The sequence below is a fragment of the Gossypium raimondii genome, chromosome 10, assembly GCF_025698545.1.
Source record: "Gossypium raimondii isolate GPD5lz chromosome 10, ASM2569854v1, whole genome shotgun sequence".
NCBI classification, from domain to species: Eukaryota; Viridiplantae; Streptophyta; class Magnoliopsida; order Malvales; family Malvaceae; genus Gossypium; species Gossypium raimondii.
The window spans coordinates 61,669,326-61,694,849 of NC_068574.1; the positions used below are offsets into that span (position 1 = coordinate 61,669,326).

At 32.6% G+C, this 25,524-nt stretch overlaps 6 protein-coding genes across 8 annotated transcripts; 5 read left to right on the forward strand and 1 right to left on the reverse strand.

The window, feature by feature from the left end:
- The first annotated feature begins 1,289 nt into the window (after positions 1 to 1,289).
- Positions 1,290 to 3,964, forward strand: LOC105776057 (staphylococcal-like nuclease CAN2). Its single transcript, XM_012598520.2, has 8 exons — positions 1,290 to 1,737; positions 2,404 to 2,459; positions 2,531 to 2,645; positions 2,736 to 2,846; positions 2,918 to 3,105; positions 3,187 to 3,243; positions 3,317 to 3,545; positions 3,642 to 3,964. Exons 1-8 carry the CDS (start codon positions 1,486 to 1,488, stop codon positions 3,738 to 3,740), a joined length of 1,107 nt encoding a protein of 368 aa, XP_012453974.1. The 5' UTR covers positions 1,290 to 1,485; the 3' UTR covers positions 3,741 to 3,964.
- A 398-nt stretch (positions 3,965 to 4,362) lies between these two features.
- LOC105785020 (staphylococcal-like nuclease CAN1) lies at positions 4,363 to 10,094 on the forward strand. The gene is made up of 8 exons (XM_052622104.1): positions 4,363 to 4,695; positions 4,789 to 4,844; positions 4,936 to 5,050; positions 5,144 to 5,254; positions 5,694 to 5,881; positions 5,955 to 6,011; positions 9,652 to 9,880; positions 9,977 to 10,094. Exons 1-8 carry the CDS (start codon positions 4,546 to 4,548, stop codon positions 10,073 to 10,075), a joined length of 1,005 nt encoding a protein of 334 aa, XP_052478064.1. The 5' UTR covers positions 4,363 to 4,545; the 3' UTR covers positions 10,076 to 10,094.
- Positions 6,018 to 13,072, forward strand: LOC105785019 (staphylococcal-like nuclease CAN1). Of its 2 annotated transcripts, none has more exons than XM_052622107.1 (4): positions 6,018 to 6,236; positions 6,315 to 6,383; positions 6,468 to 6,561; positions 12,898 to 13,072. In XM_052622107.1, exons 1-3 carry the CDS (start codon positions 6,096 to 6,098, stop codon positions 6,558 to 6,560), a joined length of 303 nt encoding a protein of 100 aa, XP_052478067.1. In that variant the 5' UTR covers positions 6,018 to 6,095; the 3' UTR covers position 6,561; positions 12,898 to 13,072. The 2 variants fall into 2 exon arrangements, with proteins under 2 accessions (XP_052478067.1, XP_052478066.1); XM_052622106.1 differs by lacking the exon at positions 12,898 to 13,072 and adding an exon at positions 6,708 to 7,072 and having other exon boundaries at positions 6,468 to 6,556.
- On the forward strand, positions 10,687 to 13,072 carry LOC105776059 (staphylococcal-like nuclease CAN2). The gene is made up of 9 exons (XM_052622105.1): positions 10,687 to 11,031; positions 11,125 to 11,180; positions 11,266 to 11,380; positions 11,474 to 11,584; positions 12,030 to 12,217; positions 12,291 to 12,347; positions 12,413 to 12,572; positions 12,651 to 12,719; positions 12,804 to 13,072. Exons 1-9 carry the CDS (start codon positions 10,882 to 10,884, stop codon positions 12,894 to 12,896), a joined length of 999 nt encoding a protein of 332 aa, XP_052478065.1. The 5' UTR covers positions 10,687 to 10,881; the 3' UTR covers positions 12,897 to 13,072.
- Positions 13,073 to 15,679: 2,607 nt separating this feature from the next.
- On the forward strand, positions 15,680 to 18,486 carry LOC105776060 (protein LURP-one-related 14). 2 transcript variants are annotated; one of them, XM_012598525.2, is made up of 3 exons: positions 15,680 to 16,013; positions 16,990 to 17,214; positions 18,169 to 18,486. In XM_012598525.2, the coding sequence occupies exons 1-3, from the start codon at positions 15,789 to 15,791 to the stop codon at positions 18,295 to 18,297; spliced, it is 579 nt and encodes a 192-aa protein (XP_012453979.1). In that variant the 5' UTR covers positions 15,680 to 15,788; the 3' UTR covers positions 18,298 to 18,486. The 2 variants fall into 2 exon arrangements, with proteins under 2 accessions (XP_012453979.1, XP_052477872.1); XM_052621912.1 differs by having other exon boundaries at positions 16,993 to 17,214.
- A 3,146-nt stretch (positions 18,487 to 21,632) lies between these two features.
- LOC105776064 (wound-induced protein 1) lies at positions 21,633 to 22,482 on the reverse strand. The gene has a single exon (XM_012598531.2). It carries the CDS (start codon positions 22,216 to 22,218, stop codon positions 21,880 to 21,882), a length of 339 nt encoding a protein of 112 aa, XP_012453985.1. The 5' UTR covers positions 22,219 to 22,482; the 3' UTR covers positions 21,633 to 21,879.
- Positions 22,483 to 25,524: the final 3,042 nt, after the last annotated feature.

Genomic DNA, 25,524 nt, shown 5'->3' on the forward strand with positions numbered 1-25,524 from the left:
AAATTATCACTATTTTTAAATTTTAAATGTGGTATTCTTAAGATAATTTTAACTAAAATATTTTATTTCTCTTATTATAATTATTTAATTATTGGCATAATAATTTATTTGATCCTGCAACTTTATAAAAAAAGTTATTTTAGTTCTTTATTTAAAATTTTATCTCTTTTAGCCCTTAAAATTGTATTTTTATCAAATCACTCCAAAATGGATGAAAAAGTTAACATTTCTTTTAAATTTTACTAATATGACATACACTTAGATTGCACGTGGATAACATGTCAAGTATTTAATTAATTTTAAAATTAAAAACATAAAATCTATTTTTAAAATTAATAATCATTAAATTATTAAAATTAAAAAATTATTTTTAATATATTTTTTAAAATTTAAAATAAATAATTAAATCGACATGTCATCCATGTGGCAATCCACGATATGCCACATTAGTAAAGTTATCACATGTTAACTTTTCATCAATTATGGAGTAATTAAAAAAAGAAAATGCGAGTTGAAGAGTTTTAAAAAAAAGATGAAAAAAATAAATGAAGAGCTAAAAGAACTTTTTAACCCATGTTACAATATCACTAGAATATCTAATTTCATTACCACCGCTGTTTTTATATTAATTGTAGATAAATGCACCGCTCATCCAAACTCACCTTTAAGATAAACTTGATTCATAAATTATTTTATTTGGTGGTGGTCCGAATGGAATCTTACAGTTTAATTTACAGTTTGATTAAGATGAGTTAGTTACGTAACATTAGTTATGGAGATTAAATGATTTTTTATTCTTTTTAATTTTTAATATTGAGTAAATTAGCTCATCTAACAAATTAAAGCAATTTAATTCTTATCAATTTTGAACGTGAGCAACTAAGGACAATTAATCACAATAATAATATATATTTTTAATTTTATATATTTTTAATTAGTATAATAATGAGTTTAACTCTCAAAGTTTTCACATTAGGTCAATTTCATCTTGATTTAATAAAATTGCCGTAACATTTACATATTCTTATTAATTTGGTTATGATTTAAGAAATTTAGCTTATAATATTTATATATTTTTATAATTTTAAAATTATGAAAAAAAATTAAGACAATGATAATTATATTTAATTATTTTTTTCCGAAATTAACAATGATTAAATTAGTCAGAATATCAACATTTGGAAAGGTGTTTTTTTATCTCTACTGTATTTGCTTGAATATTAAAATTTTCACTAAGCTGCAATTAAACAGGTAAAAGACGACAGATAGAAAATAGCCATAATCCATGTCCGTTCCTTACAACCTACGGCAAGGATAAAACCCCCCCGTTGACTTCAAGTTTAGCTTCAATTAGTTCTTAGATTTCATCCAAAATTTCATCATCCACCAATCACAACTCGCCACGTGTGTCTCCTTTGTTTGTTAATCTCCTTCTCAAAACTATGATCAGAATTCAGATTCCTTGCTTCCACAGTTCCACTTAGAATGTTACTTCTAACACCTTCAAAACCATACAACTTTTTGTCTTGTTTCTTGTTTTCGAGCTTCATTTTACCTTTGATTCTTGGCTTCTGCTGTCTTCCAAGAGAGGATTTGAAAATGGGGAATGCTCTAAGTTTGTTGTACACCCACTTCTGCAAACCAACAACCACCGCCGGAGACGCTGGATCCTTTGGCTCCCACGGTGGCGTTTCAGCTCTTGCTCATGATATCTTCCAGTTTGAACTCACTTCACAGGTAATTCTGTCATGTTTTGCTTATATATTTTGGTTATTTATTTAAAATTTAATCTCTAGTTTAAAATCTTCTATTTTAATAATGTTATTAGTTATTATAAGGTTAGCATAGCTATGTCTTTTAGTTCAAACGATGATGAAATATAGTGAGGGTTAAGCTTTGACAATTACTTTTATTTCTCGGATTAGTTAGAATTCAATTTTAATAATTTTAAAGAACTTTTAAATTTAATTTTGATTTTAATTTTTTAAGTTATTGAACAATAAAATGAGTTGAGTTGGATCGGCTCAAAATAGTCTAGATTTGAATTTTTTAAAATCAGCCCGACTTGACTAGTGGACAAATCTAAGTCATTAGAAAAGGTTTTTTTTTTTTTTTTTTGTGTGTGTGTGTTTAAATGCTATTATTTTAATTGAAATAATTTACGGTGTAATTATTTGAAATAGTTAAATGACATAAATATAGGGATTATATCTCGAATTTAAGCATAGTAAAGGTCAGGGGCACATTATTTTACTATTTATGGGTTGAGTAGAGATTATGACTAATTTTAAATCTCTCAAAAAAGAGAATATATAATAAGAATTTATAATGAGATTTTAAAAAGAAAAATAATTGAGTTTAATTTTAATCATGATTTTGATTGTATTGCCCAACCTATTTTAGGTTCCTGAAGGGCTAAACAACCATGTGGTTTCATCCAAGAAAGCTCAGGCCAACTGGTAATAATTTATTAATTAATTAATTTTATAAGCTCAACTAAAATGATATCTTTTTCCCCTAATTTTGTAAGGTATAGAAAGCTATTAGATGCTTGGAGTGAAGCAAAACCTCCACCAAAAACTTCCGAGGAAGCTTCAAAGTTTGTTATTGACAATTTGAAGAAACACCAAAAGGCAGATGTTGAGGTAATAAAGAACATAGTTCTTAAAACATAATTGACATTTGCCACAATTTTTGTTAGAATTTAAGAAAACCAGGACATTAATGCATTGTAGGGACTATTGGCATTTTATGGTCTGCCTCTCCCTCAGACACTTGGCCAGCCTTCTGCTAACTCCGAAACATCATTGCCTCAAGGAGTTAAGTTCGAGTTACGGACTTTACCGGTAAGGACGCTTCGGTCCAACTCCAAACTTCATGTTTTCATTCAGTTAACGGTTTGAACTGATTGAATTAGGTGGATGTGAAAGCAATACCAGATGGAGATACCATAACAGTGTATGTAAGTACTACTGAACCCTGGGAATCATCGAACATACCTAAGGACGTACGAGTAGCAGCTGCTCAAAGATCGAAAGCATGTGCCGACAAGAATTATACTAAGGCAGATGCACTTCAGAAGAAAATTACTATTTCAGGATACAGGTTTTAAGCTATCAAATCTTCTCACATACGATAAATGCCGATTCGGGATCAGTTTCTAACAGCCTTAGCTTGTTGCTACAGGGTGTTGAATGTTCGGAACCAGGAGATTCTTGCTCGAAAGTATCGAATCCGGCTAAGGTAGCACATTTATTTGTTTATGTTCAATGTTCAATGTTTTATCAGCTAAATCTCAATCTAAAATGTGAGATAGGGGTATAGATGCACCAGAGAGTTCAATGCCATACGGTAAAGAAGCGAAAGAAGAGTTGGTTAAGCTTGTTGGTGGGAAATGTTTACGAGTTCTCGTCTATGGGGAAGATCGATACGGCCGTTGTGTCGGAGATATATATTGCAATGGAAAATTCGTACAGGAAATTATGTTGAAAAAGGGGCTTGCATGGCATTACTCTGCTTATGACCAACGTATAGAACTAGCAACTGTGAGTAACCAACAGATTCTCCATTCCTGCACTTGTTTCAATCAAAACTTGAAAAAACTGTCAAATTCTAAATGCTATGTGCTTGTATGAAACTAGTGGGAAAAGGAGGCTCGAGCGAAGCGGGTAGGTTTATGGGCTTTACCGAATCCTGAGAAGCCATGGGAATGGAGAAAGGACAAACGACAAGGCAGATGACAACGTCTGATACCTTGAATGAACCACATTTGACATGTACATAAAGAAATATGGGTGCCCTATAACTTGTACACAAGACCAGGGGAATCTACAAACCATTTGAACATTGTCAATTTGATGTTTTATTCCGATTTTAGAAAGTGTTAGTAACATGTAACATTTGTTCAAACAATTAAAGCAAGTGTTGTAACGTATATATTTTATCAATTTGATTCTTGTAAAAATCTATAGAACTCTTACCGCATTAGTTAGCAAAATGTACCTGATAATATTTATCAATTTAAAGCATCGAAAGGCAATTCTTGTGTCATTAAAACATGTATATCAACGGTAGAATCTAGGGTAAAAATTATTTTATTAAGCGTCACATTGCATTTCATGTAAAAAATAAATAAACTAGTCCTTATACATTAGATTAAAGAATAAATTGATTCTTTCTATTAAACTATACACTAGTAACATGAGACTAATTTACATTTTTTATTAAAAAATATAAAATACAATCTAACTTTTAATTTACCTAAAATCTATTATTATTATTATTATTATTATTATTATTATTATTATTATTATAATATAAGAGCTTTGAGGTGATAGGATACTATAAAATTTTTGGAGTAAAGGTCAGTAGTACCAACAGGAATCTGCAAACGAAACTCATTGGAAGCGCCTTTGACCATAAAAAAAATATCCCACCATAAGTCTTTCTCTTTCCTTGCATGTCTTCCAGCTTTCATTTACCCCAGTCCTCAATATCTCCTCTATAGTGCTACAGCAAAAGTTTTGAGAGCTAGGATTTTTCAAGATGGGAAATGCTCTTAGGCTCCTATATGAGAAAAGTTTGGAAGCCGTCGTCATTACGGAAGGTGGTTCAGTAGAGCCACGTTATACCACTACAGCTCCTCGGGTTTCAGCTCTTGCCCGTGATCTCCTCAACTTTGAAAGAACTTCCCTGGTAATGATTATTTCTGTGTGTTCTCTTTGTTGATCTTTTTGAGCTGAGCAAAGCTTATCTGTTTGTTTAAAATTGGAAACTGGTTTCTTCAAGGTACCGGAAGATCTCACTCAGCATGTTGTATCATCAAGGAAGGCTCAAGTCAAATGGTAACTAACATATCTGATGATGATGATGGTGATAATGATGATGATGATCAACACCATCTGGTTGACTTTTCTTGGTCTGTTTTACATTAAGGTATGGAAAGTTATTGCAAGCATGGAAAGAAGCAAAACCCCGACCAAAAACACCTGAAGAGGTTGCTAGGCTTATTGTTGAGACCTTAAGCAGACATCAAAAGGCAGATGTTGAGGTATAAAAAAGGCCAATAGCATCAAAAGCATTAGTTATGTACTGTTGTTAATGCTATTGCAGTAATGTTTTTTGTGTTCTAATTTACTTTTAGGGTTTATTGGAATTCTATGATCTTCCTCATCCTACTATTTTTGAGGAAATTTCTACTGGTGTCCCGATAAGATTGCCTGAAGGAGTGAAATTTGAAATGCATACATTACCAGTGAGGATATTAAATGCCATTTCAATATTGTTCAAGGGAGATTGCTCTCTGGGCCAGTCTTGAATCCTCAATGGTGAAGGTATTGTACTCTAGATGTCTATTCTTGATTATCCTCAAGTTTTATCTTCTGTAATTCGAGAAGAAGCAAAAGAGATTCACAAAGTTTAGAAAGTGTCTCGCCACCAGGGAAATGTTTAGCATTTAGCCACCAAATGCTAAACATTTACTTGGTGGGGAGATGCTCCTAAGTTCAGTGAACTTTTGGGGTTCGCTTCGGACTACAAGAGATAAAAACCCGGGGATAATCCATAATAGACTTTCTGAGTATAATACCTCCACCGTTGAGGTCTGAAACCGGCCTAAAGAGCAACCTCCCCTCAACAAGTATACATATTGGATTTGATAATTTCGATGCTGTAAACTTCTTTAACTTAATCAGGTAGATGGGAATACGGTACCAGATGGGGATGGTTTAAATGTGTATGTGAATACTGATGATCCTAGGGAGTCCTCGAACATACCTAGAGCCGTTCTTATGGCTGCGGTTCGAAGATCAAAAGCACGTGCTAAGAAAAACTATGCCAGAGCCGATGAACTTCGCGAGAAGATTATTGAATCAGGATACCAGTTAGTTACATTCAACTTGTCAAATTTTTAGTACTACTGTGATTCGAGATTGTTAATCGTTGTTTGTCTGCAGGGTCATAGACTTTCAAAACGAAGAGATTCTTGCTCGAGAGTATCGGATTCGACTGAGGTAACATTGTCTGTTTGTAGGACTTTTATGTTCTATAGTGTAACTTGTTGAAAGCATATAAACGGGGGTATAGATGCACCTGAGATGTTGATGCCGTTCGGAGAAGAAGCAAAACAAGAGTTGGCTAAGCTTGTTCGTGGGAAATGTTTGAGAGTGCTTGTCTACGGGAAAGATCAACACGGTCGTTGTGTTGCAGACATATCCTGCAATGGCATTTTCGCGCAGGTAGATACCCTTTTTGTAAGCTTCAATTCGGTTTACCTGATAAGAACGAATTAATCTGCAAACCTGTTGCTTGAACAGGAAGTAATGCTAAAGAAAGGACTCGCATGGCATTATGTAGCCTACGACCAACGGGTTGAATTCGCAACCGTAAGTAAACAACAATCCTGTATGTTCTTGCACATCGTTGAGTTAAAACTTGTGACTATTGTCTTTGTACGTATGTAATATCAGTGGCAAAAAGAGGCTCAGGCAAAGAGAACCGGCCTTTGGGTACACTCAAACCCGGAGAAGCCATGGGAATGGAGGAAGAAGAACAAACGGTAAGGTAGATAAAACTGTCCTTAAGGATCCATAACATCTTGAGAAGTGATAAAAGTACACAATTATCATATTTGTGTAAAGAACCATGTTTGATAGTTGAAACTTGTTGTAAGTTGTTTCAAAAACTTGATGAATGATATGTATTTGCAGCATGGAGTCCAAGGAGGAGTGTTGAAATTGGCCAACCATGCTGCTGTTTGAAGTGCATGCAGCTTGATGACATGCTGCAGCACGTATGCTTGCTGTGACAGCAAGGTTTTCTCTTTAGTTTCTTTGTTAAGCTACTTAGTTGAAAATGAACAAGTTGGTATTGTTTTGATGTTTTTAGGTGCTGATTGACATAATCAGCTTGTGTGCAAGTTAAGTTTTACTTGTTTCTAAGTATAATTAGTGGTAGTAGGTACTATTTGGTGATGTATTTGACTATATATATGTTGTTTTTCTAGTTGAATGAATGAGTTGAATGAGCTATCAGCCATAAGCTCCCTTGCTGCACGTTTGTGAGCAAGTAAAAATTTTCTTGCACCTTGCTTCATGTTCTGTTCTCTCTGTTCTCTTATTTTGCTGCTGCCATTGTTCCAACATTGATCCATTCCCATATCTCTTGTTTGTATGCAATGCTTATTATTATCAAATGATTGTCAAACATATATATGTACATTACTTTTGAAACATGGATGTGCTCCTAAAATTGATCTCTAAGGAGAGCATTGTACCATAATATGGCATGCTCAACTCAAACATATGGACACCATTTAACAAAGACATAAAATCATATTCATGTCGGCCGAATCAAAACATCTTCGTGTAGGACCATAGCTTTATCCAAAATTTCCAAGCATAGATTTGCATAAAGATCTGTTCAGCATGCAAAATCCCCAACGGTGCAATCCATAAAATACCAAAATCCGTTAACAGGGAAAAGAAAGCATATTCCATTAAATGAAACTCCTTTACATATACAATTCAGTCATAACAATCTATGATCTCAATAGCAAATACAGCAACACTTGAAAGAACAAAAGATGATAAAAAACAAATGATCATCAAAGGGTACACAAAGGGAACAAAAAATAATCAAGTGAGAGTGTGAAAAGAATAGAAACCACATCTCTATTTGGCAAAATAAAAGCAGCAAGTGAATATGTTTGCAACTTGCTCATTTGTTTTTGTTGGCACCATCTTGATCTCCTCTTCAGGGACCTTTTTGCAAATATTATGATAATGCACTTCTATATTGTTCTTGCATGAAAGATTAGATTCTCTACTAGACGTATGACTGATAAATTATTGTAGAGAAGCCTTACTTGATAGTTTATTGGCTGATGAAGATCTTTCATAAGTTGTTTCAGCCAAATACTCCCTTGTGGCGCTGATGTTGCTGACCAATATTCCACTTCGGTACTTGATAAAGACACTGTTGGTTGTCTCTTGCTGCATTATGATATTACTCCTGATCCAAGGCTGAAGATGTACCCTGTAGTTGATCGTCGCGTATCATAGTCTCCACCATAGTCGACATCACAATATCCAACCAACAGACATTCTTTTGTTTTCTTGTATAAAATATCAAAATTAATGGTGCCTTTAACATGCCTCAGGATGCACCGTATTGCATCGAGATGAGGCTTCTTAGGATTACTCATGTATCGACTAGCCACACCAACTACATAAATTATGTCTGGCCGGCTTAGAGTAAGATAGATATGACTTTCGACCAGCTATCAATACATAGTTACATCTTCTAAATGTTTTCCTTCATCTACTCGTAGTTTTATATTGGGATCCATGAGAGTGGAGATAGGCTTGCAGTCAAGCATCCCATACCTCTATAGAAGATCCTTCGCATTTTTCTGTTGGCTAAAAAATAATCCTTCCTTTGTGTGCTTTACTTCAAGTCCAAGAAAATGTTTGAGTTCTCTTAGTTCATTCATATGAAATCTGATAAAAAGATTTTTCTTTGTTTGTTGAATTTCCTCGCAATAATCTCCCGTGATGATTAAGTCATCTACATATACTAGCATTATAGCTAGTTTTCCTTGATTTGCTTTCACAAATAACCTAGAATATGAAGAAGCAATTGTAAAACCACTTTGTATTAAGAACTCACCGATCTTCTTGTACCATGTTCTTGGAGTTTACTTCAAGCCGTAAAGCGTCTTCTTCAGTTTGTAAACATACTCAGGATGGATATTATTCTCAAAACCTCTTGGTTGCTCCATGTAGAGGTCCTTGTCAAGTTCTTCATGTAGGAAAGCATTCTTGACGTCCATCTGCCACAGCTTTTAGGACTTTCTAGCTGTCAATTCTAGTAAGACTCGAACAGTTGTGATCTTTGTCACCGTGCTAAATGTTTCTTCATAATCCAACCCATATTGTTGAGAGAAAACAAGTCGAGCAATGGTTGAAGATGAATACATCTAAATCTATGTATTATAAAAGCAATAAGCAGCCCTAGATTTTCAACACATACGACGAATTCATTATGTCTCAAATTGATCACAATAATTTGCAATGCCACCTCCAACAAAGTGTCTCTCATGGAAATATCGAAAATATCGAATCCCAATACTATAATGATATGGGGAAATATGATGATTAGTGATATAAAGTCATAACAATAGTTAACATCCTCAACATAGAAATTGGAGATTATAATAATGAAAGATGCGAAGTAACTAACAAGAATGTTATGATGAGCAACATTTATATATCATTCGTGTCCATACGGTTTATCTTCCAAAATTTCCACTCATACCAACATTTGAAAGTGATATTGTTAACAAGATTTTCACTATTTTTAAATTTTAAAAGTGGTATTGTAACAAGAATTATACTAAGGCAGATGCACTTCAAAAGAAAATTACTATTTCAGGATACAGGTTTTAAGCTATCAAATCTTCTCATACACGAAAAATGCCGGTTCGGGATTGGTTTTTAGCGGCCTTAGCTTGTTGCTACAGGGTGTTGAATGTTCAGAACCAGGAGATTCTTGCTCGAAAGTATCGAATCCAGCTAAAGTAGCACATTTATTTGTTTAATGTTCAATGTTCAATGTTTTATCAGCTAAATCTCAATCTAAAATGTGAGATAGGGGTATAGATGCACCAGAGAGTTCAATGCCATACGGTAAAGAAGCGAAAGAAGAGTTGGTTAAGCTTGTTGGTGTGAAATGCTTACGAGTTCTCGTCTATGGGGAAGATCGATACGACCGTTGCGTCGGAGATATAAATTGCAATGGAAAATTCGTTCAGGAAATTATGTTGAAAAAGGGGCTTGCATGGCATTACTCTGCTTATGACCAACGTATAGAACTAGCAACTGTGAGTAACCAATAGATTCTCCATCCCTGCACTTGTTTCAATCAAAACATGAAAAAACTGTCAAATTCTAAATGCTATGTACTTGTATGAAACTAGTGGGAAAAGGAGGCTCGAGCGAAGCGGGTCGGTTTATGGGCTTTACCGAATCTTAAGAAGCCATGGGAATGGAGAAAGGACAAACGACAAGGCAGATGACAATGTCTGATACCTTGAATGAACCACATTTGACATGTACATAAAGGAATATGGGTGCCCTATAACTTGTACACAAGACTAGGGGAATCTACAAACCATTTGAACATTGTCAATTTGATGTTTTATTCTGATTTTAAAAAGTGTTAGTAACATGTAACATTTGTTCAAACAATTAAATCAAGTGTTGTAACATATATATTTTATCAATTTGCTTCTTGTAAAAATCTATGGAACTCTTACCGCATCAATTACCAAAATGTACCTGATAATATTTATCAGTTTGAAGCATCAAAAGGCAACTCTTGTGTCATTAAAACATGTATATCAACGGTAGAATCTAGGGTAAAAAATTATTTTATTACGTGTTACATTGTCTTTCATGTAAAATAAATAAATAAATTAGTCCTTATACATTAGATTAAAGAATAAATTGATTCTTTCTATTAAACTATACACTAGTAACATGAGACTAATTTGCATTTTTTTATTAAAAATATAAAATATAATCTAACTTTTAATTTACCTAAAATTTATTATTATTATTATTATTATTATTATTATTATTATTATTATGATATAAGAGCTTTGAGGTGACAAGATACTCTAAAATTTTTTTGAGTAAAGGTCAGTAGTACCAACAGGAATCTGCAAACGAAATTCATTGGAAGCGCCTTTGACCATAAAAAAAATATCCCACCATAAGTCTTTCTCTTTCCTGGTTTTTCTTCCAGCTTTCTTTTACCCCAGTCCTGAATATCTCCTCTATAGTGCTACAGCAAAAGTTTTGAGAGCTAGGATTTTTCAAGATGGGAAATGCTTTTAGGCTCCTATATGGGATATGTTGCAAACCCTCCACCACTGGGGATTCTGATTCAGTAGGGCCACCTTATACCACTACAGCTCCTGGGGTTTCAGCTCTTGCCCATGATCTCTTCAATTTTGAAATCACATCCCAGGTAATGATTATTTCTGTGTGTTCTCTTTGTTGATCTTTTTGAGCTGAACAAAGCTTCTCTGTTTGTTTAAAATTGGAAACTGGTTTCTTCAAGGTCCCTGAAGATCTCAGTCAGCATGTTGTATCATCAAGGAAGGCTCAAGTCAAATGGTAACTAACATATCTGATGATGATGATGATGATGATGATGATCAACACCATTTGGTTAACTTTTCTTGGTCTGTTTTACATTAAGGTATGGAAAGTTATTGCAAGCATGGAAAGAAGCAAAACCCCCACCAAAAACACCTGAAGAGGTTGCTAGGCTTATTGTTGAGACCTTGAGCGGACATCGAAGGGCAGATGTTGAGGTATAAAAAAGGCCAATAGCATAAAAAACATTAGTTATGTACTGTTGTTAATGCTATTGCAGTGATGCTTTTTGTGTTCTAATTTACTTTTAGGGTTTATTGGAATTCTATGATCTTCCTCGCCCTTCTATTTTAGAGGAAATTTCTACTGGTGCCCCGACAAGATTGCCTGAAGGAGTGAAATCTGAAATGCATACATTACCAGTGAGGATATTAAATGCCATTTCAATATTGTTCAAGGGAGATTGCTCTCTGGGCCAGTCTTGAATCCTCAATGGTGAAGGTATTGTACTCTAGATGTCTATTCTTGATTATCTTCAAGTTTTATCTTCTGTAATTCGAGAAGAAACAAAAGAGATTCACAAAGTTTAGAAAGTGTCTCACCACCAAGGAAATGTTTAGCATTTAGCCACCAAAGCCAAATGCTAAACATTTCCTTGGTGGGGAGATGCTCCTAAGTTCAGTGAACTTTTGGGGTTCGCTTCGGACTACAAGAGATAAAAACCCGGGGATAATCCATAATAGACTTTCTGAGTATAATACCTCCACCGTTGAGGTCTGAAACCGGCCTAAAGAGCAACCTCCCCTCAACAAGTATACATATTGGATTTGATAATTTCGATGCTGTAAACTTCTTTAACTTAATCAGGTAGATGGGAATACGGTACCAGATGGGGATGGTTTAAATGTGTATGTGAATACTGATGATCCTAGGGAGTCCTCGAACATACCTAGAGCCGTTCTTATGGCTGCGGTTCAAAGATCAAAAGCACGTGCTAAGAAAAACTATGCCAGAGCCGATGAACTTCGCGAGAAGATTATTGAATCAGGATACCAGTTAGTTACATTCAACTTGTCAAATTTTTAGTACTACTGTGATTCGAGATTGTTAATCGTTGTTTGTCTGCAGGGTCATAGACTTTCAAAACGAAGAGATTCTTGCTCGAAAGTATCGGATTCGACTGAGGTAACATTGTCTGTTTGTTGGACTTTTATGTTCTATATTGTAACTTGTTGAAAGCATATAAACAGAGGTATAGATGCACCTGAGATGTCGATGCCGTTCGGGAAAGAAGCAAAAGAAGAGTTGGCTAAGCTTGTTCATGGGAAATGTTTGAGAGTGCTTGCCTACGGGGAAGATCAATACGGTCGTTGTGTTGCAGACATATACTGCAATGGCATTTTTGCGCAGGTAGATACCCTTTTTGTAAGCTTCAATTTGGTTTACCTGATAAGAACGAATTAATCTGCAAACCTGTTACTTGAACAGGAAGTAATGCTAAAGAAAGGACTCGCATGGCATTATGTAGCCTACGACCGACGGGTTGAATTTGCAACCGTAAGTAAACAACAATCCTGTATGTTCTTGCACATCGTTGAGTTAAAACTTGTGACTATTGTCTTTGTACGTATGTAATATCAGTGGCAAAAAGAGGCTCGGGCAAAGAGAACCGGCCTTTGGGTACAATCAAACCCGGAGAAGCCATGGGAATGGAGGAAGAAGAACAAACAATAAGGTAGATAACACTGTCCTTAAGGATCCATAACATCTTGAGAAGTGATAAAAGTACACAATTATCATATTTGTGTAAAGAACCATGTTTGATCCATTCCTCTCTCTCTTGTTTGTTTGCAATGCTTATTATTATCAAATGATTGTCAAACATATATATATACACATTACTTTTGAAACATGGTTGTGCTCCTAAAATTGATCTCTAAGGAGAGCATTGTACCATAATATGGCATGCTCAACATATGGACACCATTTAACAAAGACATAACATCATATTCATGTCGGCCGAATCAAAACATCTTCGTGTAGGACCAGAGCTCTATCCAAAATTTCCAAGCATAGATTTGCATAAAGATCTGTTCAGCATGCAAAATCCCCAACGGTGCAATCCATAAAAATACCAAAATCCGTTAACAGGGAAAAGAAAGCATATTCCATTAAATGAAACTCCTTTACATATACAATTCAGTCATAACAATCTATGATTTCAATAGCAAATACAGCAACACTTGAAAGAACAAAAGATGATAAAAAACAAATGATCATCAAAGGATACACAAAGGGAACAAAAAATAATCAAGTGTGAGTGTGAAAAGAATAGAAACCACTCTCTATTTGGCAAAATAAAAGCAGCCAGTGAAGAAGCATCATGACCCACAACACTGCAAAAGCAATTAATTTTCAGTATCTATCAAAGAAAGCAATAAAAAATTAGCCTTTTAACAAGCATCTATAGCCATAACCAAGCATGCAAAACTGGTTCATATGGTTCCAGAAAGCAACAATAATGTGAATCAAATTTAGCTCTTTTTCCAAGCATCTAGAAGACAGCAGCTACATCAATTGAAAAGCAACAAAAATGAATCAATTTAGCCCTTTAAAAACATTTATAGCCATTGCGATACATTTGGCCAACAAGCACTTGCATATTGGTATCACCAGCATTAGCTTCCTTAAGAGCATCATCGAACTGTACTTTTACTAACTGGGAAACCACCCGAGCCAACGGAATCCGATCCGGGTCAACCCGGTTATCCATTTCCTTCTGCTTCACTCGCTCCGCATCCAACTCGGACTCACTTTTTCAGGGAAAGAAACGCGGTTTACCGATTTGGGTTTTACGTGTTACGCTCAGTGAAGCTTGTTTGATGGGACTGCTTTTGTAAAGTCTCGATCTTTCATTTGATTTTCCCATGAAAACACAATCTTTTTCTCTTTTCTTTATTTGAATTTAGATTTTTTTTTAAAATGAAAATTAATGAATTAAGAAAAGAGAAAAAGGTAGAGGAAATGGGTTTACTTTGCATGGATTATTCGATTGCTTTTCTTTTTCCTTATCTGGTTCTCATGGTGACAGTTTCCCTTTTTGGGTAGGCAGCTTTGATCTTTGAGAGTTTGGAGAGTGAAATGTCCAATCTTAATTTGAGCTTAAAATAAATATTTCATCAAGTTCGAATTGAGTATCAAGTTCTAAATTTTGAGTCGAGTTTAAACTTACTAATATTTAAGCTCGGCTCGGCTCAATTACACCGACACCGAAAATTAAAAGGTTAATCCTAGTTATACATGTGAACTTAAAATGCTAATTTTTAAAATATTTGGTTAAAAAAATTTTAAAAATGCTTTAGCAAATTTAGTTAAAGGTGACAATGGTTGATTAAGATTAAATAAAAGTGAACTACTTACTTAAAAACCAAATTTGTTTTTTATTATTATATTAAAACACTAAAATTGGATACTTAAACAAAAGTAGAAATATTAATTGTGATTAAGGATAATTTTGTTCTTCAAAATCAAAATCCCACAGCTTACCCAAAAATTTCCCTTTCCCATCTTCATCATTTTTTAAAATTTTTGCTTCTGATTTTCATTCAATTAAGTGAAATTTATTGGAACTTAGCCTATCCAATTCCTATTAAAGGTATGTTATTATATATATATATATATATATATATATATATATATATATATATATTACATTTTATGCATGAGAAAGTTTGATTAAAGTTTACAGCCTGGAAGATAGGATTCAATTTCAAGAACATTGTTTTAGCACATTAAAAAAGGGATTAATTACAATATATTCCAAATGCTCAAATTTATTTTTTGAAAATGTAGAAAGTTTTAAAAGTTGTCTCTATACACTTTTTTTTCCTTTAAATTTTTGTTTTCATCTACTTTGCTTCTTCCTTTCTCCAAAATGGACTAATACCAATATAGACTTAAAGGATAAGTATTCTAGTTTGCATTTTTTGAAAACAGAAATGTTAAAGAAAGCAAAGTATTGGCTAGCCCTATCATATTGGTTAAATTATGTTTTTGGTCCTTAAATTATATTCTATTATATATCAACTCTACTAGCGCGACTCGAACTCAGGCCACATCTGGACATGAACACCCTGACCATCAAAATTATTATTATTTAACTTTATGCATTTTTTTTAGTTTTAGTAATTAGCGAGGAATTTGTTTTAAAAACTGTGAGTTGATTTTTTTTCAAAAATTTTGGTTGGTTGAATTTACTAAATTTTGAATCTAATTTTATTTTTATAAAATATTTTTTCCTCAAAAATTTTTGTGTGTTGAATTCTCAATGTGCCTCCTCCACGGCTAACCAATAACATTACGAAAGTTAAGGTCAAATTAAATTAAGGGACTAAATATCAAATTTAAGAATAGTAGAGGGATTAAAACAAGAATTTCACCTTTTTAATTTCTTTTACATGTTTGAAAACAGTATTAAAATAAAAAAATAAAAGAAATCTGACATTGTTGGCCTTGATTATGTAATAAAGGTAGGTAGGGAAGGGGTTAGCTTCTCCAAGTGTGTTCCAACAGAGAAAAAATCATTAGCAATCAAAAGAAAAAAAAAATACAGAGAGAAGATTGGAAATGGAAGATCAAATGGTAAAGGTTGTCGGAGAAAGATTTTGTGTTCCTTACACCATGGAACTTGTCGTAAAGAGGAAACTACAATCATTTTCTAAATCACTTTACGAAGCTTTTGATGCTACCGGAAATTTTCTTCTCCAGGTCGACGGCGGTGTTTGGAAATTTCAAAAGAAAAGGGTTATGAAAGATCCCGCCGGTTTGCCGGTTGCCACTTTGAGAGAAAAGGTACGTAATGTAATGAAAAATATTATGGTTAAAATATGTTATCAGTCCTTATACTTTTCGTTGTTAAATTTAGGTTCATTACTAAATTATTTTGTAGTTACGTAGTTATCAATTGAGTTTTTTTTATTTAAAAATGTTACACTAATAAATTTAATGAAATTTATTTAATGATGTTAATAGTTAGACTTGATATTTGAAATTTGGAAAGTAGAGACTAAATTTATAAAATAAAATATAGGGATTAAACTCTTAATTTATGAAGAGTATAGGGACTAAAGGCACATTTTAACCACAATACTTTGGTTAAAATATGTCATTTTCCTTTTAATTTTTTAAATTTAGAATTTAGTCTCTATATTTTTATTTTTAGAAATTTAGTTATACTTTCATATTTCTAAAATTTAAGTTCAATTGTTAATACCGTTAAATTTTTCTTGTCAAATTTGTTGATGTAGCATTTTGAAGTAAAAAAAAACCCCACTTGATAGCTATGTAATTAAAAAATAACGTTGCAATGAACATGAATTTAACAAAATAATTGTAAGAGGGTTAACAATTTTATTTGAGTTTTAAAATATAAGAAGTAGACATAGGTGGACAGTCATTAAGATTTTGGGAGGTCTTTGGGGGCAAGACCCCCAAAGTTTTTGGAAATTTTTATTATAACCTTAAATTTTTAAAAAATTATTTAGCCCCCCCAAATTTTTGTAAATTTTCATTAAACCTTTAAAAATTTTGAGCGTTATAAATTAGACCTACCAAAATTTTGAAAATTCACATTAAAACCCTCAAAATTTTAGTTCTCTCAATTTAATGCCAAATTTGTCACTGGAACTAAAAGGTAGAATCACTAAATTATAAACTTATGAAGAGTAAAGGGATTAATGTATTATTTTAACCAAATATTGTTGTTTGGAAAGTGTTTTTTTTTTGGTAATGAATTTAATGATGTATGGATTGATGGTAAATCTTGCAGCAGGCATTGTCATGGAAACATCAATGGATGATTCATCAAGGTGAAAGCTCAGAGAGAAACCATTTTCTTTGCACTGTGCAAAAATCAAATGCGCTTAGGATCAAAAACAATCTGGATGTTTTCTTGGGGAATCGGTACAAGGATCATGGCAGAGATTTTCATGTCACCGGAAGTTTTTCTTCGCTTTCCTTCAAAGTTATAAGGGCTAATACAGTCATTGCCGAGGTAAAATTAACGGGTTAATTTAACTTTTAGTCCCTGACCTTAAAAATTAAGTTATTTTAGTGTATTTACTTTTTTTTATCCATTTTGATACGTGAACTTGACAACTGAGTTTTATTGTGAATTTGGATTCCATCAAGGATTGTGTCATTTTATCACTTGGATTTCTTTTAGTTTTCGGGTGATGAAATGACACAATCTCTGAGACAATACAATGATTGCAAAGGTAAAATAGGGGTTAATATAACTTTTATTCCTTGAACTTTGCGATTAATTCCATTTTGATACCTGCACTTTTTTTTGTCTACTTTGATACATAAACTTGACAACTAGGTCTATTGTGAATTTGAATTCCATCGAGATTTGATGGTGTGGCACTATGTAATTGTGTCACTTCATCACTTGGATTTTCCTTTTTAATTTTCAAGTAATGACATAGCATAATCTCAGAACGATACATCATCAAATCTTGAAGGAATTTAATGACTAAAATGAATCTAATTGTCAAATTTAGGTACCAAGGTAGATCAAATTGTTGAGTTCAAGGACTAAAAACTATACTAATTAACTCTAAAAAAACATAAAACTCTTTCCGCTTCAATTTTTGTTGAGCTAATGTTAAAAGACAAATAAATCTAAGCTCGGTTCATATTTTAAATGAGCTTATATTTTATTAAAAACCATCTTTCGAGTTTAATATTTTCATGTAAATCTTCTTAGATATCAAATTGACATTTAGTATTGAGCTCTCAAGTTAAACCATTCGAAATGAGAAATCCTTACGTGTTCCTAGGGGCAAATGCTCATTGAAGTTGGGGACTCGATTCTTCAATTTTTTGAAGATTTTAATCAGACTCTTAAATTTTTGAAAAAGATGTCATTAAATCTTTTAATTAAATCATAGATTCATTGTTGTATTATCCTTTCATTAATCAAATGTGATGTGAATAAATACAGGTTAGGCACAATTTCACATGGGGGAGCTGTAAGGGGAAAGAAAGTTTCAAGGTTAAAGTATATCCAGAGGTGGACTATGCTTTCATTGTAGCTTTGTTGGTGATTATGAACGAAAGTGACGGTCCATAGTATCTAATGCTGTGTGATTAGTATCCCAGCACAATTTTATGGCACATATACATATATCTATGTACAAAACCCAAGGGAAATTAACCTTAATGTGAGTGCATACGTTGCACATAGTTTAGGGTGCCAGTTTTTTTTTCCTTAATTTCTTTTGTATTTATTTTATTCCATCAATTTGGGTTGGGTCTTTAATTTGGGTTTAAACATTAAACTAGACTAGTTTAAAGACGAGTCCAAGCCTTAAAATTTTTAAGTCTGATTTAAGAAAAAATTATTTAGGTTTGGTTTAAGAAAACCGTGATTATCAAAATACCCTTTATATGTACGTAATACTAATTTAAAATATATGGTAATGAAATTTATATTTATATTTATATATGCTTTAGTATAATTATGCATAGAAACAATTAATAGTATTGATACAAATTACGCACGGGAGGAGAGTGAGGAGGAGTAAGTGACAGTTCTATGGAAGTCAATTCATCTAAGCGGAAAGCTAAAAAGGAATAAAAGGGCAAGCTAATTGCTCAAAGCAACTTTAAGGGTCGGGAAATTGATCTATTTTTCATCGTTGGGAATGTATTTATAGTACAGGTCCTTTTGTCCAGTAGCATGACGTGATTGGTTGTTATGAGGGAAGCTGCTATCATGCAATACGTGAAGGACGTGCATTGTGGGCCCTTTTTGTTATGCATTCTATCAATATAAGGTTGTTATACTCAAGTGGATTCTCATTATCTCAAGGGAATGTTCGCACCTAAAAAACCGGCACTTGCCGTCAATAAAAATAAAAATAAGAAAATTTGTTAATATTTTTATTTTTTATATAATACCAAATTTAGCCCTCAATATTTACATAGTTTTTTTTTTATTTTAACATTTTCATAAACTAAATTTGACCATTAACCTTTCAAAAAAATTAAATCGCTTTTTTTAACTAAAGTCAATTAATTATCTTTTAAAAAAAAATTGAAGTAAAGGATAGGAGTTCACCTCTGAAATTAGAAAGCAAAATGACATACGAAAGCCATAAATGGGACCAAAAAACCAAATGGATAGTGAAAGTGAAAAGGATATAATAGAATACTTTTCTAGTGGCAACTATATGCTTTTGCAAATTCTAATTTCACACAATAGAATAAGTTTCCACTTTTGTGCTTAAAAATTACATTTAATATATTTGTATTCAACAATCTTATTATAGGTTCTAATTATATCTGTTTTTTTACATAATTCGTAAAATTACCTATAGCTCCTCTCCAACCCATAAATAGGAGAATAATGTACTTCACCACACTTGAACTCACATCCTCTTGTATTGAAAATGGCATATTTTTGGGCATAACCTTTTGAGAAGGGAGATACAGCATATATATTTAGGAATCATATGCTTTATATTTTATTTAGTTCAGATACTTAAATATATGATATTGACTTGTTTAATTAATTTAATTATCCCTTTTCTTTCATTTAAATTGGCCCACAAAAACAAGATAATACCATAAATAAATAATTAAACAATAACACTAGCTAGTAATTTAGGGGTGGAATAAAAGAGTAATAATACTAATTACTTACTTTCACTTTTATTTTATTTTTTTTAACTTACTAATTTGAAGAACGGGACTTTGGTATCGTTGGTAAAGATTGAGATTTTTGGGTATTTGAGGACAATATTCAAGTTCAATCATGCATGACTGTCATTAGAGATATAGTTAGAAAAAAAAATTTAGGGGTCGAAATTAAGATTAATAATGCATGATTGTCAAAATGCTTAAATAAAAATGTAACATTTTTTAAAATGAAACTATAATTTCATCATATATTAGTTTGAGATTTTATAAATTTTAAGGGTTTAAAACAAAAATTCCTCGTTTTAGAGGGTCAGAGCCCTTGCTAACCCCAGGTTGATGTTTTGTTATTGTACATTTTATTTAAATTAATTTTAAAATTATTCAAATATATATTTGTAATTGCAATCCACTTGTTTTGAGATTATATTTATAAGCTCTAAAAATTGGAAAGAAAAGAAGAAATTGGTCACCGCATCTCCATGCTAAATTTGAAATGGAAATTGGATATATTCATGGTAGAAAGCGATATATTCATATGGATCATTTAATATTCCCCATTTATTTTTGGGCATATGCTTTTGATATTGAATGTTACTCATAATCTAAATATATGGAAAATAATCAAATCAAGTCCTTAATTGGAATGCTCTTCTTGGTCCTATATGATATGATTTGCCTCATATCATGCAATATTCATTATTTTACATGATAAAGTTACATTTAGATTCTCCAAAAAAAAAAAGTAAATTTGTGAATTAATTTCTCTAAAAATGTAAACATACAAGTTAATATAATAAAAATTTACATTTTAACTTTTATAAAGATATATAATTCGATTTTAATTACGTACTTGGCTCTAGTTTCATCCACAGATTGAAATTATTAGATTTTTGTAGAGGACGAAAGACATTTTCGACAAACTTGTTTTAGTGCTTGGCAAATTAATTGGGGTAGTGGTATGGATGAGTTATAGGAGATTGGAAAAGCGTCATCGTAGAACATGTCCCTTAAACAAGAAGGAATCATCACATGACTCAAATAAAAAATGGGGTTTTAAGAATAAGAATGATCACATGGTTAAAAATGATGCCAAGACAAAAGTATCCACTGTTCCCCTTCCCTGTCGGAGATTCTCATCTTCATTGATTGATAATCACTAACCTCTATCATCATATGGTGCAACATGAACAAAAGCCATCACATATTCCATTAAATTTGCCTAATAAATAGATTCTTTAATAATAGCATAGATTTTTTGGATAAAATTTCCTTTCTAAATGATTTTGGATTTGGTCTGTTAGGCTGCTCCTCACGTTGGCAGTACCCACGTATAATATCACCCCAATATAAATTCAATAATGATTAGAAAAATAAAAATAATTATGATAAAAGCTATTAATTTAATATTAAATTAAAATAATATACCAATAGATATAGATATAGATAAATCTAAATTGATATTGATCGAAACAACATTGAACTAGAACATATCTTGAACTACATGATATCAAAATTTTATATATCAATTAATGCGACCAATGCCAAAACAATATTAATTATTAATTATTATGACTGCTCCTATATTAAGAATTAAATTGTATTTTATTTTAGACATATATAAATTAATTATTGTATTATTATTTTCATTAAAATTAACGTAATTATCAAATTTTAAACGTAAAAATATAGGATAAATTAGAGGAGGGTCTTACTTTTAAAATAATAAGGAGAAAAGAAGTAGAAGTATCTGCAATAATAAGAAAGTGAAGAAGATAGCAGATATTTATTAGACAATGGAAACACTGAAAATGAGAAGGAGGAGGAGGAACTCTTCTCATGCTGGACCCCACACACTTCACTAAATCCAATTGCATTGGAAAACAACACTCACAACACAACAATAATAATAAGTTACCAAATTGACAGTTCTGACACAATAATTTTAACACCAGACCCAACTCAACTCATGGAACTCACATCTGTTATCTTAACCACGCGTGGGAGGAGGAAACTAAATTGCAAGAACAAGACCCGGAACTGATTTCCCCACCCGGTTGGAAAGGCTACTCTCCCAAACGTAAGGGCAATACACCGGCGCAATCTCCGCCGTCGAAGAACTGCAAGCTGACGGTGGAGAGTCTCCAAGGCGAGTAACGGTGAGAGAAGTGTTGAAATACTCCCTCACTTGGGTGATTGTCCCATCACGAACAGTCCAAGCGTGAACCCAGGAGATCGAACGGCTGTTGTCACAGCCTTCGACGATGACGGTTGATCCAAAGGTGGTGACTAAAACAGGGTCGACCTCGAAACGGAAAGGATCGTCGGATGAAGCGCCGGTGAGTAAGCGCATCAAAAACTGGTGAGTGGGTGGACCGTGGAACCACCACTCTAGATCGGGAGCAAGGATTTGGTGAACGGTGTTGACGTCTCGTGTGTTTAAGGCTTCATAGAGGGCAAGAACCACCGCTTGGTTCTTGTTGGTTTCCTCCACGATTTTTTGCTGAGCGTTAGCCAGTTCTTAGCAAAACGAACCAAAATAGCAAAGCAAAGATGATTTGGTTTTGTGCAATCAAAAGAGAACCGGCTAGGGGTCTTATGTGAGGATGTAAGGAAAAAAAGGGTTTATATAGAAAAAAACGGGTGATTTTGGGTTTTGATTCGCTACACCCGTTTCTCGTTTCATAATCTAAGCTAATGTGGACAAGTGGGAAGAATGGGGGTTACGTGGCTGGACATGAGTGGATTTAGCGACAAAGTGGGTCCCATAGATGATGAATAATCAGATTTTATCGTACGCGGCTAGGTGGGGATGATGACAGGTAGCAAATAGTCATAAAAAATTCTGCTGTACCCAACTCCTTTTGACCCCACTAAAAATTATAAAATAGTAATTAAATTATCCAAAAAAAATGATTTCCGTTAATTTTCTTTTTAAAATTAGATTAGCGAGTTTTAAACAAGGATTGGTACGGTGAATTAATATATATCAACAAGTAGATGAACATACCTTAGATTCAATCGATTTGACAATTAAAGTCAAAGATCGAAAAAGAAAGCTATTTAGATTTTAGTTTATAGGTCCGTGAATGTTTAAAGTTATATCATGGAAAAGATTGAATTGTAGAGGAGAAGAGAAAGAGAGCGTTCGATTGGTACAAGTGGTGCGAACAAAAGTGATGCAATAACGATTTTAACAACTTAAATGATAACTTTCAAATAGTTCAATGCCCACTTTATAACTTGTTGAACTTAAATAATCAAAATGTAAACTTACTAATAGTTTAGTGACATTTAACAATTTATCTTTCAATCATAGATTAATTTAATCATATCTCCTCAATCTATAACACAAATTTTAAATTAGTCCAAAACTTCAAAACCCACTAATTGAGTTGTAAAAATATCAATTAAATTTTTTTGTTAGCGCGTAGAAATTAGTTATTTTTTATGGTAATGTAATTTTTTTTTTATTTTTCTTGATTCATCGTTTCGGATTGGAAATCTAATCAAGTTTAAACCTCATTCAACTTTCCTTCTTCTTTTAAGTAAGACATCATAGAATAGAAAATTTTCACGAATCCAGTATGTATACTTGAAAAGTGGAAGAGGTTTTTAATGTTTAACAGGCAATATCAAAGCAAGCAAAATGGCAAAACAGTTGGCTCCATTATATTAATGGCACAACTTTATTTTTTGTTACATATCAAGGATTATAAAACTTATGTATGTATACATGATAGGTGATTTTCATTTCACATCACCTTAGTTTTCATTTCACTTTAATCACTAATTGGTATTTTGTCTCACATGATACGCATTTTCATTTCATATCACCTCAATTTTTTTTCTTAACGGATTTAACCATTCATGGTTTTTGTTTCATTAGATGGGATGTGTTTGTTTTTTTATTATTATTATTATCTAGAATTATACATAGTCCTTCACCAACCTGTAAATAAAAAGGCAATGCGTTAATTTCAACGCTCTTGAATTTACGTCTTTTTATATTGACAACAATATTTATGTTAATCGAACTAGAAATCCTCATATATCATTAATTGAAAGTCCAAACAATTTTGATTCAAAGCATACCCAGGCAAGTTACAATAACCAACCATGTGTTCAGAAATGTTCTCAAGTTGCAATTGATGTTATATCTAATAGTTGTAATTGACACCAACAAATATGTTTTATATGGTGAAAGTACCATAAAGGTTCTTGTGCTAAGAGTTAATTTGCATTTTGTTCTTTTTACTAAAAAGACAGATAAATTAGTCCATATATATTAGATTAAAGATTAAATTGATTTTTCTTGTCAAAAATTTTATCCATTTGCACTGCTAAAAATTGACATGACTGGTGAAATAATCAGACAATGACACATGGCGTACCATATGTACCTAATGTTAACGTATCAAGACCAGCTTTTAATGGTAAAAATGTATGAAATTTTTAACAAAACAACTAGTTTGTTCTTCCATTTAATGTTTACAATGACTATTTTTTTGAATAAAATGAAAAAATGCAATCTAATTCTTAATACAAAAAGTTTAGTTAGCCTGCCTTTGTTGAAAACAAAGGCCATGGACCATGGTAAATAATAGTTGGTATTGGTTTGGAGACAGGCCATGCTCATCTATCATCGTTACAGCACTAATAAGGGTCCCTCCTCGGCCTTTTGATCAAGATCAAACGCCTATTGCAGTCCACAAATTGTCTAGTCCAAAAGTGGTCCTCAATTGTCCCTACCACTATCACATTCCCTGGATCAGGATGTAAGGTTGAATTCTTTGGAAAAGTGCAGACAATTGCTCCAATAGCTTGCCAATGTAGCTAGAATTGAAAGATGGTAATATTTTGGAAGGTAGAGATTAATGTGACAAGGACCCAAATTGTGCAAATGATGTGGATTAAGATATGATTTGTCAATTTCCCCATAAACTTTTTCCAAAAAACAAACTAAAAGTGTTGACAGACAAAATAGTGAGTGATGGTTTGTTATATTAGGATCATGGAAGTTTTTTGAGCTGGAAATTTCAATTTCAATGAGCTATTGCCTGAAATGGCTGATGGTTAAAAGCACCTAGTCTCCCAAATGGATTTAGCCCTAGTGGGGTGGGTCAATCAAGTTCCTTTCAACTTAATTGCTATTCGTTTAGGGGAACCATGATAGGATATATTATGCATAAATGGCATCAACAACTATGAAAATTATTTATTTATTTATTATTAGTTATGTCTTTTTTACTTCAGGTTCGTAATTGTCTCTTCTAATAATATCATATTTAAAATTTAAACTTGCAATCTCTTTTGAGAATATAATGTGCTTTATCATTACACCAACACTCATTAATGCTATGTAAATTAATTATCCTCAATTAATTTTAAAAAATTAAATTATTCTAATTAAAATTTTAAAGTGTTAATACCGACTTAAATTACTGAGCTATTACCATAAATGGGTCATGATTAAAAGCACCTAGTCTCCCAAATGGATTTAACCCTAGTGGGGTTGGCTCAATCAAGTATCTTTCAACTCAATTTGTTGGAGGTAAATTTGTGCAAGTAACGAATAAAAAATAATAAAGATATTAAAAGATTGAATATATAAATTTTATGTGAAAAATTTCATCTGAAGAGGGTAAAAATTATGGGT

Bases quoted from the DNA above. Each gene is read 5' to 3' on its own strand.
- LOC105776057 (XM_012598520.2), top strand. From the start codon at position 1,486: ATGTTACTTCTAACACCTTCAAAACCATACAACTTTTTGTCTTGTTTC. The intron at 2,460-2,530 runs GTAATAATTTAT...TAATTTTGTAAG, and splicing joins AAGAAAGCTCAGGCCAACTG to GTATAGAAAGCTATTAGATG. The intron at 2,646-2,735 runs GTAATAAAGAAC...AATGCATTGTAG, and splicing joins ACCAAAAGGCAGATGTTGAG to GGACTATTGGCATTTTATGG.
- LOC105785020 (XM_052622104.1), top strand. From the start codon at position 4,546: ATGGGAAATGCTCTTAGGCTCCTATATGAGAAAAGTTTGGAAGCCGTC. The intron at 5,051-5,143 runs GTATAAAAAAGG...ATTTACTTTTAG, and splicing joins ATCAAAAGGCAGATGTTGAG to GGTTTATTGGAATTCTATGA. The intron at 5,882-5,954 runs GTTAGTTACATT...GTTTGTCTGCAG, and splicing joins ATTATTGAATCAGGATACCA to GGTCATAGACTTTCAAAACG.
- LOC105785019 (XM_052622106.1), top strand. From the start codon at position 6,096: ATGTTGATGCCGTTCGGAGAAGAAGCAAAACAAGAGTTGGCTAAGCTT. The intron at 6,237-6,314 runs GTAGATACCCTT...TTGCTTGAACAG, and splicing joins GCAATGGCATTTTCGCGCAG to GAAGTAATGCTAAAGAAAGG. The intron at 6,557-6,707 runs GTAAGGTAGATA...ATGTATTTGCAG, and splicing joins TGGAGGAAGAAGAACAAACG to CATGGAGTCCAAGGAGGAGT.
- LOC105776059 (XM_052622105.1), top strand. From the start codon at position 10,882: ATGGGAAATGCTTTTAGGCTCCTATATGGGATATGTTGCAAACCCTCC. The intron at 11,032-11,124 runs GTAATGATTATT...GGTTTCTTCAAG, and splicing joins ATTTTGAAATCACATCCCAG to GTCCCTGAAGATCTCAGTCA. The intron at 12,348-12,412 runs GTAACATTGTCT...GCATATAAACAG, and splicing joins AAGTATCGGATTCGACTGAG to AGGTATAGATGCACCTGAGA.
- LOC105776060 (XM_012598525.2), top strand. From the start codon at position 15,789: ATGGAAGATCAAATGGTAAAGGTTGTCGGAGAAAGATTTTGTGTTCCT. The intron at 16,014-16,989 runs GTACGTAATGTA...TAAATCTTGCAG, and splicing joins TTGCCACTTTGAGAGAAAAG to CAGGCATTGTCATGGAAACA. The intron at 17,215-18,168 runs GTAAAATTAACG...GAATAAATACAG, and splicing joins CTAATACAGTCATTGCCGAG to GTTAGGCACAATTTCACATG.
- LOC105776064 (XM_012598531.2), bottom strand. From the start codon at position 22,218: ATGCGCTTACTCACCGGCGCTTCATCCGACGATCCTTTCCGTTTCGAG.